This window comes from Symsagittifera roscoffensis, chromosome 5 (assembly GCF_963678635.1).
Source record: "Symsagittifera roscoffensis chromosome 5, txSymRosc1.1, whole genome shotgun sequence".
NCBI lineage: Eukaryota > Metazoa > Xenacoelomorpha > Acoela > Convolutidae > Symsagittifera > Symsagittifera roscoffensis.
This window is the reverse complement of record NC_087066.1, coordinates 28334479-28347198: the sequence shown is the minus strand read 5'-3', so window position 1 is coordinate 28347198 and position 12720 is coordinate 28334479. Positions and strand designations below refer to the sequence as shown.

Below are 12720 nucleotides of genomic sequence, written 5' to 3'. Positions count from 1 at the left end.
AACAGTGCGACAGTCTATTCTGTTTTCTTTAACACTCGAAAGATGCAATTTTTTCAAAAAAAAATCTATTTTTTTGGTCTTCTTGAGTTCTATGGGCTTTGTTTGTAAAATGTTTATACATTCAAATGGTGGAAGTGCTGAAGTATCAAGGAACGCAGAGAAGACACTTTTATAGGTTGTGATGTTTTTTTCCAGGAAAAAGTGGAAGCTTAAATTTGATTTTTCGAGGTTTGACTTGGTTTCTTTCTAAGTTCTTTTCCGTTCTATCGAACATCGAAAGTGTAAATGTTACGAAACACGTGAACTACTTCTTTTCATACTCAACCGTTTTAATTTCTACACTAAACCTTTTGCTTAAACCTAGCGGTAAAAAGGAAAACATGATCTTGAAACGAGTTGGATAAAATATGAAAACCTCATAAAAATGGTTGACAATGATCATTTCTGATTGTTAATTTCAGATTTGTGTGCAATATAGTTTTTCCAATCAGCTCTTTGTTTCATCTTATTCTTATCTTGAACTAATTCGTAAATCATCTACAGTCATGTCTACAGTTGCATCTACTGGAGTACCAACTGGCGGTGCAACTGCTGCAGCAGCGGGCGTTCTGGACGAGGCCTCAGAGGAGAGAATAATTAATGAGGAGTACAAGATCTGGAAGAAAAACACTCCATTTTTGTATGACATGATCATGACTCATGCTCTGGAGTGGCCGTCGCTTACGTGTCAGTGGATGCCAGATGTCACAACGCATGAGGTGGGCATAGGGTAGCATGGGTTGTTTTTGTTCAATTAGATAAACGAGAGTGATTTTAAAACCACAAGATTCGGAGAATGAATTACCGGTGTATGATTGATTACCCTTGCGGTATAACAAGGGTATTGTAATCACGCATTAGACTCTTTTTACCGTAAATAACTTTATTTACAGAATGGTCAAAATTAGAAATGGTAAATTTAGGATGGTTCAATTCAAATTCAAATTTCTTAGAGTCTCAGGCACACTTGGTCTGGAGGTAACGAATGCATCTGGTACGGCAAAGGTCTTGGGTTGAATCTGACAGGACCTGTTTGTTTTTTTTTTCAAACGAGAAATAATCCGTTTCAAAAAACGTTGGATAATTATAGTCTGCTCATGTTTTGTCAGCTTAGTTGCCATATTGTAGAATTTTTTAAAGTTTTTTTTTTTACATACTTGCTCTTAGTGTTCTGATTTGCCTCTGCTATTTGTATTTTTGCAAACCTTGCTTTTTAATTTTTGGTTGATTTTTATCAGCTTATTGACCTAGTTTCGAGTCCTTTCAACGGAAACATATTTTTTATGCTCACCTCCGAATCACCCAAAACGCTAAAAATCTTAATAGAAATTATAGTTCAAGTTCTTCATGACAACAATTTTTTTCGGCTTGATAGGTTTCGGCCTATAATATTTTGGCTTATTGTCCAAATTTTGCGTCTTACGACGAGCGAAAAAAGTTCGTGTTTGCGTGTCTTTGTTTTGAGGGTGAGGGGGACTTAGTAACTTCTTATTAGTCTTAGTTTTGGTTTAATTTTTCGTTTTTCCCTTTGTTGGGCTGAATAGGTTCCGATCTATGTTATATCGGCTTAGTGGCAACATATTAATTTTTCATAAGGCTGAAGTCTTGTTGATGTTGTTTCGGCTTACAGGGTTTCTGACAAGGTGTTTTCGGTTTTGTTAATATGGGTACATTATCTTACGATGCCTATTTCACATTCTACTGTCTTGACATGATTTTGCGTCAAGGCTAGCCTTATTCATTTTTACGAATCTAATTTTTTGGACATTTTCGAATATTTTTTTTTCAAATTTTTTCTTGTGTTGTGTCGCAAGTTGTGCGAAGCTCAGCTTCGCCTCTGTGTTTTCATTTTTAATAATCCATATCTATCTATCTATACATTATCTATCTGTTTATAGATTATTTAATTGGGGTTTCACCTGACACATGTTTAAGAAGTCATGTTTAACAAATTGCCAAATTATTGCGACGTCTAGTATCTTTTATTGAATTCAACGTTTTAAATTTCCAGAGTCTTAAACGATTTAACCATGCATATGTTGAAGCGTGGATGCTTTAATTGTACAGTTTTCCTCTTTCGCAGTACAAATTTTTAAAGCTTTTGGTTTCCTTTCAGCGTTTTTTTCATAGTATTGAGATTCTCAAGCCTACGGTGGCGTGCTTTCATGGTGTGATCAGCGATAGCTAATCTGGCCTTCAAATATGACTGCTCGAGTACCTCGAGATTTACTTTTTTATGATTTTCTTTTTTTTAAAAAAAAAAACTATTTGACAATGTTGAGATTCTCAGCCCTCCTATGATGAGGTGCTGTCAGGTTGTACCCAGGGGTTGCCAATCTGGTCTCCATTTTTCTCCTCAAATCTTTTTAATTTCCGAGATACGGAGTTTTTTATGATTTAATCAACTTTTTTCTTAAAAATTTAAATTTAATAAAGACTTCCAAAATCGGTGAAGTGATTCTAGGGTAAAAACAGGGGTTGCCCAATTGATACGGCTCAAATCCTTCTGTTTTCTAAGATATGGTGTTTTTTGTTTTTTATTTTTTTGTCAAAAGAGACTAATAGATATTTAAAAAAAGGCCTCCAATTAATACTGCTCACATCTTTATTTCCGAGATATGGCGTTTTTGATAGTTTTTCAATTTTTAAAAAACTTAGATTTGAAAAAAGACTAACAAAACTTGAAATTCTCTAGCCTATAGATAGATAAGCAGTTTTAGGGATAAAGCTCTGATAAATCGGCCCATTTTAAGTTACAATTTGCATTAATTATTGCTTTTTTGTTTTATTTCGAAGTTTTTTTTCACGTTCAACAATCTATTTAAAGCACCGGGGGTGTGAGTCATGCGCTACTTAGTTAATGCAAGTAAATTCAAAAACTTATGGAACCCAATTTGAAAATGCATGAAATGATTTTTCCTGACGTTTTAAGATATTGAGCAAATGTTGTGAAAATGATTTAATAACGATACAGAAACTGTGCAAAACACGTCTGTGATAAATAATTGTTATCATCCAGGGAAAGAACTACTCGACACATCGGCTGATTTTGGGCACCCATACAAGTGATGAGCACAACCACCTGTTAATTGCCAGCATCCAGATTCCAGAAGACGAGGTCCAGTTTGACGCCAGTCACTACGATGCAGGTGGGTACTTTTGAACAGTTTGTTCAAAGATCTAGGAAATAAATTAAGTAGCTCGAATCAGTCATCTGATTTCCCGTATTAGCTTGTTTTTGAAAATACTTAAAGGCGCGATTGAAATGTCTGATAACTGATATACCCAGACATAAGGATTTTTAAAGATCTGCTTCTGGCATATGATCTTTTTGAAGTAATCAGGTCAATTTTTTCTAGATCGCGCTGAATTTGGTGGGTTTGGCTCAGTTTCTGGCCGCGTTGAAGTTGACATCAAGATCAACCACGAGGGCGAAGTAAACCGAGCTCGCTACATGCCCCAGAATCCCTCCATCATCGCCACCAAAACCCCAGGCTGTGACGTCCTCATTTTCGATTACACGAAACATCCGAGCAAACCGGACCCGAGTGGAGACGTTAAAGCTGATTTGAGATTGAAGGTGCCACTGAAGTTTTTGTATTATGAATCGGTTTTAGTTGACCTTTTTTATTAGTGTTTGCCTCTGACTTAAATATGTATGATTATGACCTCTAGTTATTCCTCCTAGGGACATACAAAGGAGGGTTATGGTCTGTCGTGGAATCCGACAACTGCTGGCAGGTTGTTGAGTGCCTCTGACGACCAGACTGTCTGCATGTGGGACATCAATGCCGCTCCAAAAGATAAGGTTAATCTTTAAATCTGTTGTTACGAGAGTTATGATTATCTGATGATGCCATGAAAGTTTGAGGGGTAGTAGTATTCAGTAATGGAAGCTAGTAGTAGTTAAAAGAAGTTAATATTATTAGTAGTAAGGGTTATGAGTAGTATTTTAGGAGCGATAGCAATGAGTAATAATATCTCTCGATATTTTTTTTTCTTATAGATAAATAATTATCTTCCCGTGGCTTACGTTTACTCGCAAATTGTGTAGACGAAGATACAATCTAATTCGTAATAAACGCCAATAGTTGAAGTAGTTTTATAGCTAAAGAGACTAATAGCTAATGTTGGTTAATTGCTTGTTCAAAGTGGGGTCTGAATTTGGTTCTACTGAAACAAGAGTTTTGTTTCAGAAGTCCACTCTGGAAGTGCACACTGTGTTCCAAGCCCACCAAGCAGTGGTTGAAGACGTCTGCTGGCATTTCAGCCACGACTCTATCTTCGGCTCAGTGGGTGATGACATGAAGGTGATGATATGGGACACGAGGAGTGCACCCTCGAAGCCCACTCACAACTTCCAGGGACACCAGGCTGAGATCAACTGTGTCGCATTCAACCCCTGCTGTGACTTCCTATTCGCAACTGGTGAGTTGAAAGAATCCATTTAAAACTACTAAAAATGGACAATAGTTAGGGTTAAGTAGGGGTTAATCAGTATCTTTTTGGTACTATTTTGCTGCTTCCATTTATGGTAGACTACCAGACAATCGTAAAGTTTCTTCAGGCGCCTTTGGCCCATTTTTTTTCCAAATGCCCCGACGTGAGAAAATCTTGTATTCGCCCCTGGCTGTAATGTTTGCAAAATATCTCGTAAGGTTTAAGGGTTTTAATTTGTGCAAGATCATTGTCGTGGTCTGCAAAAGCATAGATATTTTCACGTGCGAGTGCAAGTGGCTTGTAAGCGGGATCTAATCTTTTTTCCAACTTTTTTGCGGAAAAATTCAAGACATACGTGCAGTTGCGTTCACGTGTGTTTCAAATAAAAATAACATCTTAGTTCGTTTGAGATGGAAATTATTATTTTTTCAAGTTTGAAAAATGTAGATTTTTTTCGGATTTGAGGTTTGCTTTCTAGTTTTTGTCGGCTTGTTTCTTTTTTTTTTCAAATGCAATTTAGTTAATCAGGGTGAACTCAATTTTCTCTCCTTAGTTATCGTTCGGCTATTGCTTCTCAATACTTGTATAGCTGCCTATGAACATCATCCGAGACAAAGGCAAAAGTTTTATGTAGATGAAGATTTTTCTTTATTTTTTTCTCGTAATTTGTTCAATTTTTTTTTTCGTTTAATATCTTGTAATGGTTTTTAATTGTATCGCAAGTGTTGCGAAGCTCCACTACGCCTCTGTGTAAGTTGTGCAAGCTATTTTCTGAAATAGCTCAGGGTTATTAGTTTATCTTCTTAAGGTTCTGCGGACAAGACAGTAGCTTTGTGGGACATGCGGAACCTGAAGAGTAAGCTGCACTCCTTCCAGAGCCACAGGGACGAGATATTTCAGGTGCAGTGGTCACAGCACAACGAGACAGTGCTCGCATCGTCAGGCACCGACAGACGTAAGTAGAATGCGCAATTGTTAAGAATGACATGATTGGTCTTACTGCCACCAAATAATTGTCTAATTCTGAAAAACTGAAAACTTATTGTGGTCTCAATTTTTGTGATCGTTATCGAAACTGTATTGCATTATTACACAAGCAATGCTTGTTATAGTATGAACTATTTTTTTTCCAACCTAAGTCGTAAATATTGTTGCGACGCAAATATTGTTGCGATAAAATGTGTTCATTTTGATCAATAACCAGCTATTAAGTACAGGCAATGTTAAGCATTTTAACTCAGACTATTATTGTTCCGATTTTCATAACGAAGTTACCGGAATATTTGATCTCGTGTTGGTTTTTTTTTCAGACAAATTTCGACTTTCTAAGTAGCCATTTTTGACGGGATTTTTTAAAATCAATCAAAAAGTATTGTTGTCCTAGGCTTAATTTTGGAAAGATATCTCACCTGTGATTATTTTTCGTTAAATTATGGGGGTTTAAAAATCGCAAATTTGGGACAATTTACGCGCGATATATTTCGCGCTATTAACGCGTAAGCGGAGATCTAATCATGATAGAAATCGATCCAAATTGGTTGAAGGAAGCTTATTTGCCATAATTGATTTGTTGCTAGGAGCGAATTTAATCACTTAGTACTTGATATGGCGTGTGGGGGGATGATTTTCACAAAAAACCTCAAATTAAAAAAAAATTTACTTTATTTTCATTACATTTACTTTTATAATGTTATTACTGCTCCATAGACTGCTCTATAAATTGAGGCATGTTAGTTGATATATTTTTTTGCAATTTGACTACTGGTACTGCTAATGCTTCATAATTGGCGTGCGTCACTTAAAAAATTTTGAGGTTTCAAAGTTTTACTTATTCCGTTTTTCCCAGTAGCCTTAGCGGAGCGTAGTGCCTTATTACATTATCAACTGTTTTCCGATCTATGTTGGAAGTAAAGGTACACTTTATATAGTGGTACCGTCGCAATGCTTGGTTACTTTTTGCTCCATAGCATTTTATTTTTTTGCATCTGGTTTATTGGTGCTTTTCATTTTTTTTTCAATCTAACTAGCGAATAAAAGTGTTGATCCAAAGTGTTCTTTTATTTGGTGACACTTGCTATAATCTCAATATTTAGCATTGGAAATTTCATAGCATCTATTCTCTGCTTTATTTGTGGCTTGTATTTCTGATTTATTAAGCGCCCGTGGTTAGTGCGTGAGACTTATAATCTCTCACGCACTAACCACGGTATAGTTGCAGATCGAATCCGATACTTCACCGAATTTTTACTAATTCGAGGCTTATTTCGACTTTTTCTTATTGCTTTTATAGAGCTACTTTTTGTCGTGTTTTCTTTTGTGTTTGCAAAGCGCAGGTCTACTTGTGTGTTGAAATGTTGGAGAACTATTTTCCGGAAACTTTTTGACTTTTCTTCTAAACTATCCGGTCAAATATGTGATAAAAGGGTTAATCGGTAAACCAAGTAGTAGGAATTGTTTTACTGCATAAGCAGCTAAGCTAGGCCCTAATTTTTTGTGGAAAATTAGTTCTGGACTTAATCGAAAGATGGAAAAGGAAAATTCTCTGCATAGCGGGATACGCCTTGTTTTTTTTTTGTAGAAAAGTCATTATAAAACTAGGAAAAACCCATGTTTTGAAATATTGACCGTTTTAATTGAATTTTATTGACTTTTCTCGGAAACTACTTCGCGAAATCTCAGATAAAGGGTGAAAAATCAATGTAGAACTTGTGTTAATTTGGAATTTTTTTTCGATTTTATTGAAAGCTTCTAAGCCTGAGGGTTCAATCGAAAGAACAAGCTGTAAGAGTATCCCCTGCATAATTTTTTTTTCAATTTTGGCAAGGAATTTGCTATTGTTTTAATAATTTTTCGACATTTTGATCAGTTTTTGGACTTTTTTCCAAAACTAACGCGCCAAGTCTGAAAAAAAAAGAATTTAAATGAGATATAATGTTCCTTCCAAAAGCGTGTTCTTTTGATGATAGAAACCAGCTATGGACTTTTTGACATTTTGGCACCGTTTGAAATTTACACATTACCTTTCGCATCAGTACGGTTTTCAAAAATTTTATTAGACAGGTGCCTCCAGCTTTAGTTGAGCTCCTTGGTTTTATCTATCGTTTAGCGGTCATGGCGCAGAAGTTAGGTTGCGTGACTTTAAATCTCCAGGTCGGAGGATCGATTCCGGCGCATTAAAATTTTTTTTAGTTCTGCTTTTTCTTTCCTTTTTTGAGTATTTGACCCTTTTAGAGCCAGTTTTTGCCCTTTTCTTGCTTGTGTTTGCAAAGTGCAGCTTCGCCTCAGTGTTTATTGTTTTTCATCATTTTTGTCTAAATAGGAATAGCGGCTACACAATACGCTAGAAAACGCATGTAGGTTTTTTGTTGCGCGACAGTTTTTTGGTTTCAAAAGATAACTTCAATTCCGATTGTAGGTGTGAATGTGTGGGATCTGAGTCGTATCGGAGACGAGCAATCGGCTGAAGATGCAGAAGACGGACCACCGGAATTGATGTTCATCCACGCCGGACACACTGCCAAGATATCTGACTTTTGTTGGAGTAGCCAGGAACCGTGGACACTTTGCTCTGTTTCGGAAGATAACATTCTACATGTGTGGCAGATGGCAGAGAATATTTACTACGAAGAAGAAGATGAAACTACTGAAAATGTGAGACGAATTTATTACTTAAAGTGTTCTCCAATGAATTTTTATTACCCTAAGCAGGGGTTTGTAATCGGGTACTTTGAACAGTTAATAAGTTTGTTGACAGGATGACTTTAGTTGTGAACATCTCCATCTCTACTTTCATCAACGAACAGACAGATGGAGAGCAGACATTTTTTGAGCATTTCTTTATTTTAAATGCCTGTTCTATTCGAAATGTTTTTATGTTGGGTGTAAATTAATCAACTCCGATTTCAGTATCAGTTTTTTTTTTCGTTTTAGGAGTCGATGAGTCTTAAAATTGTTGACGCTCAATTTTTTTTTCGAGGTTTGACTTTTGATTCGATTTTTCCTAAGTTCAATTCATTTCCTTTGTTAAAAGTAAGGCAAACTCTACTATCGAACAGAGAAAGTGTAAAGGTCACGAAAAACGTGGTCGACTTCTAGTTTCGCAAGTGGAATTGCATTATCAGATTTCCCAGCGAAATAAAAATTATACCTTTTGATCCAGTTTTATCAAATTGGGTCATTTTTATCATAAATTGTTCTAGAAATTCCAAGTGCTTGAAGGCCGTGTATTTTTTTCTTGCAAATTTCAAAGTTCAGGTTTTTTCAAAAAAACAAGTCGTTATTTTTTCTGTTAACTTGCGTTCATTGACTCTTTTCCAACTGTCTGTTGGTTATGTTATTTTTTTTCTCTTTATTCGGCCTAAAATATCCGGCTTCCAATATAGTGGCTTAGAGGTGTCTTTTTTCAGTCATTTGAGGAGCCAAAAATTTTTAAGTGTTTTGAAGGGGACGTTTTGAGTTGTCTAATAAAAAAAAAAAAAATTTGGAGCAAGTAGTGACTGCTCATGAATTGTCGGCTATGTTACCGCTTTTTATGATTTTTTTCGATGCTTATTTCACTTTCAATTGTCTTACTTCTTGACTGATTTTTTTATTCAAGACACATGTTGGAAACTTTTTAGTAGATCAGTTTTCGCGATATTTTCTGCGGATGTCTTCTCTGTATTTATCGTTAGTTTGTAATGCTATGCATGGGTTTTATCGCTAGTAGTGAGATATTTTGCTTCACCTCTCTTTATTAAATTACTAAATGCGCAGGTAATATTCAATTCCAAGATTTCGGATTTTTTTTTGCAAATTTTGTATTATTTTTGAGATTTGACGTAACATATGCGAATAGTGAGAAGCATTCATTTTTTCTATCGCCATTGGTGCCACGCTCTGTTTCATCTCTGTGTGTATAGTTGGTGGAGCATACCAAGCTTAAACTCTCGAAATCAACTAAAAGTGTTTTAAACTATGTAAACATTTCTTCTGGCTCATTTAGGAAGAGGCTGTAGATACTGAGAACGCATCTGCGGAAGAAGCAATGGCAACTGAAGACGCTTCGAAGACACCCAAAAAGCCAAAAGAGTCCGAGGAGACTAAAATGGACTGCGAAGAAGTTGCTGCGAGCTGATAATCTACAGTGATAAATTTTCATTTTTTTTTTCAATTTGTTTTCATCGTAAACTTCTGATCTGAATTTTTTTAAATACTATTTGATAATGCAGTGCTAGTGAGTGATATTGTATAACATGCAAGTGAGTGAAATTTTGGCTTTGTTTTATTTTGTTGACAGTAATTGAATTTCGAGCGCATCAGTTTTAACACATAATGAAGTAACCGGTTACGTTTATGAAAAAGGTTTCTGGAAAAATAAAAATAAAACGAGGGCTCTACGAGGTTTTACTTTATTTTTGATAAGACAAGGGCTTTGAGTAAGTGTCAATAAACTCTTATTTAGGCAGTGTAGTTTTAGTTTTTTTAAGACATTGATTATGCATTTTTGAGTTTTACTGCGATTTCTTCTGAAGTTCAATTCAAATTCGTATGATAAAAGGAATGCAATTTGCTCTCCAATAACGAAAATTCAAATGAACAATGAAAGCTTATAATTTTGGCTTCGAAAGTGGATTATAATTATAAGTGTCAATGAACCAGTGAAGACATGTAAATAGGGCAACAAGTTTTTTTTTGAGTTCTTCCCCGAAAAAGTCTTAGAAATTGACCATAATCTAATTTGATTGCGATTTGAGTTTTGATTTTTTCAAGATCACTTCAAATTCGTAAAGGAAGGCAGCTTAAACTCTCCAATTATGAAAAGATAAATTGCGATAAAACATGAATGAATTGTTTCGGAAATTAGTTGCAATTTTTGACAATTCGCGACTTGGCTTCTGATTTCTCCTTGAGTTCATTTCCTGTACATCACAGCGAAAGAAGCAGGAGTATAAGAAGCCTCAAATTCCCAGGTCAGCCAAAGCTTTGGCCCAGTTTACTGCTTCAGCACTTCAAAGCTAAAAAGTATTTTCCACTTGTGAATATTACGGAACTTTCAGCGCAATAAAATTTCTCTGTGGATCCTGTTTTTGTTCCTAGTGAATTTGTTTTCATGAAAAGTTACTATAAATTGAACGAGTTTTTGGGTCTATTCGTGTTTTTGATGGTTGAACTTCAAACAACGTCAATAATTCGTATCTCCTTGAGTTTACTGACACTTTTCCTACTGTTTTGCTAAAATCATCCAATATACATTTAGTGGGTTTCCTCGAGCCCAATGATTTTTTTTTCCAATTTGCTATGTTTTAATTATGCCTACGTGCTGAATGAATTGTCATTTGCCGGGCGTTTTTAAATACTTGAACAAACGAAAACGCTGAAAATCCAAAATCAACTCGAGTCGGTGGATATAATATATCAAAATAGTTTTTGTCGTAGCTCGCCCAAAAATTGAAATTTTTGAATGAATTTTTCAGTAAGAGGCCAAACTATGCACTGGATAGGCGCACAATTTTGTGTCTGTATGTTCCTGGATTCCAGAGACAAGTCTTAAAGTATGTTAAAATTTCGTCGGAGCGATCGAAGAAAATGAAAGAACAAAAGAAGAACAAAGGGCGCGTCCTTCTTGCGAAATCCGGTTACATTTCCCAAAAAGCACAGTTTCGTGTCGTAATGTTGACCAGTTTCGAGAAGAACCAGTGTGAAATATGAGTCTTAGTTTAATTTCGAGCGAGTAAACCGAACGAGAAAGTCCTTCAAAAGAAAATTTTTTTATAAGGAAGGAAAAACTTGGATAACCCAAATCAATTAGTTTTAGAAGCTTTATTTAGAGCTGCAAGCTGCCCGCGCTGAATGTTCTGTTGTAGTAACTTTTTGCATTTTGTCTTAAGGTAATTGCAATTTGGAAGACAATTGACGTCGATTATGCTTGTTCACTAACTAGCCAGGTGAAGTTTTTTCATTAAACAACGAATAAAAAACACCACTACTTTGAAAAAATTAATTTTTAGAATGTGGTCGGAACATTTTGTGCTACATTTTCAGCAACCAGTTATCTTAGTTCTTTTTTGTATCATCTGATATGGATTCATCCAGGTTTTTGAGAACACTTAAAAAATTCAAAAGTCTTAGCTGCAGGCACTGTCGAATTTGTCAGATGCATTATTCATTTGCATCCTTGTAATCTCACTGCATAGCAATTTCAGACTAGAGTTTATAAGACTTTTATGATCTCCTCATGACTGGCAAAAAAAACCAAAGGAAATTTTGAAATGTCTATTCTCTAGTATATTTTTTCTGATTAAACAAGTTAAAGCTAACCCGGGTTGACCAAAATGTGCAACCATACATCGCACCATGCATGGTTCCAAGGAGACCATGAAAAATTGCAGACGTATTTCTATGTTAAACTATCACATTTTCCATGCATGGCGCGACGTTTGGCTACAATTTTTTTTTATTACGGGGAACTTCAATTTTTGATACTTTTACCGGGGCTGTTGAGAATTAATGTTACCATGGATCATTGCAATGTATGGTTACTATGGTATCATCCATGGCGCGACATATGGATAACATGGAAACATATGGCGCGACGTATGGCTACCAAAGAATCATATTTGGTGCGACATGTAGAAACTGAATAATCAAATAAATTCAATTTTCTCGTGGGTTTCCAAAAAATGTTCTGAACGACCTCAAAGACGTTGGTAGTAAAATTCTTTTTCCGCCGTTCAGTGCAAAAATATGGTTCCCAAGCAAAGCACATTTTTATCCGATGTATAAAAATATACCTGTAATAAAGAAAATTTTATCTGATGATGTCGGAAAACATACCTGGTACTAAAGATACTTTATCTCAGTCATTTTTGCTAATTAACTTCTATTTTCATGGTTATCCAGAGAAAAAAAATCTCTTCCATACGTAGCACCATTTAAGTTGCGACGCATGATTTGCATGGTAAAAACTTTTCATATCGTACCAACGGCTTGCATAATGATGAGAAATCGTTTTATTACTGATTAAATCCGTTTGAAAGCTATTTTGAGGGTTTTCGAAACAAACGTATGTGATACGCATGGTTAGTCCTTTTCTATACAAATCATGCATGGATGTGCGCATCATTTTCTATGGTAGTCAACCCGGGAATCCTAGATGCCTCAAATTAGAAAGTTTTCTATCTAATAGCGATGTACCAAAATGATATGCATTTTCTAAAAAGATTATATAAAAGTGATGAAGTATGAGAGATGTTTTGAAAA

General features: G+C 35.5%; 1 protein-coding gene across 1 annotated transcript; it reads left to right on the top strand.

Annotated features, from left to right (window-relative positions):
* The first annotated feature begins 448 nt into the window (after positions 1 to 448).
* Positions 449 to 9776, top strand: LOC134845527 (histone-binding protein RBBP4-B-like). Its single transcript, XM_063862456.1, has 8 exons — positions 449 to 758; positions 3059 to 3188; positions 3399 to 3619; positions 3728 to 3847; positions 4236 to 4467; positions 5288 to 5434; positions 7895 to 8130; positions 9464 to 9776. Exons 1-8 carry the CDS (start codon positions 546 to 548, stop codon positions 9593 to 9595), a joined length of 1431 nt encoding a protein of 476 aa, XP_063718526.1. The 5' UTR covers positions 449 to 545; the 3' UTR covers positions 9596 to 9776.
* The last annotated feature ends 2944 nt before the right edge of the window (positions 9777 to 12720 follow it).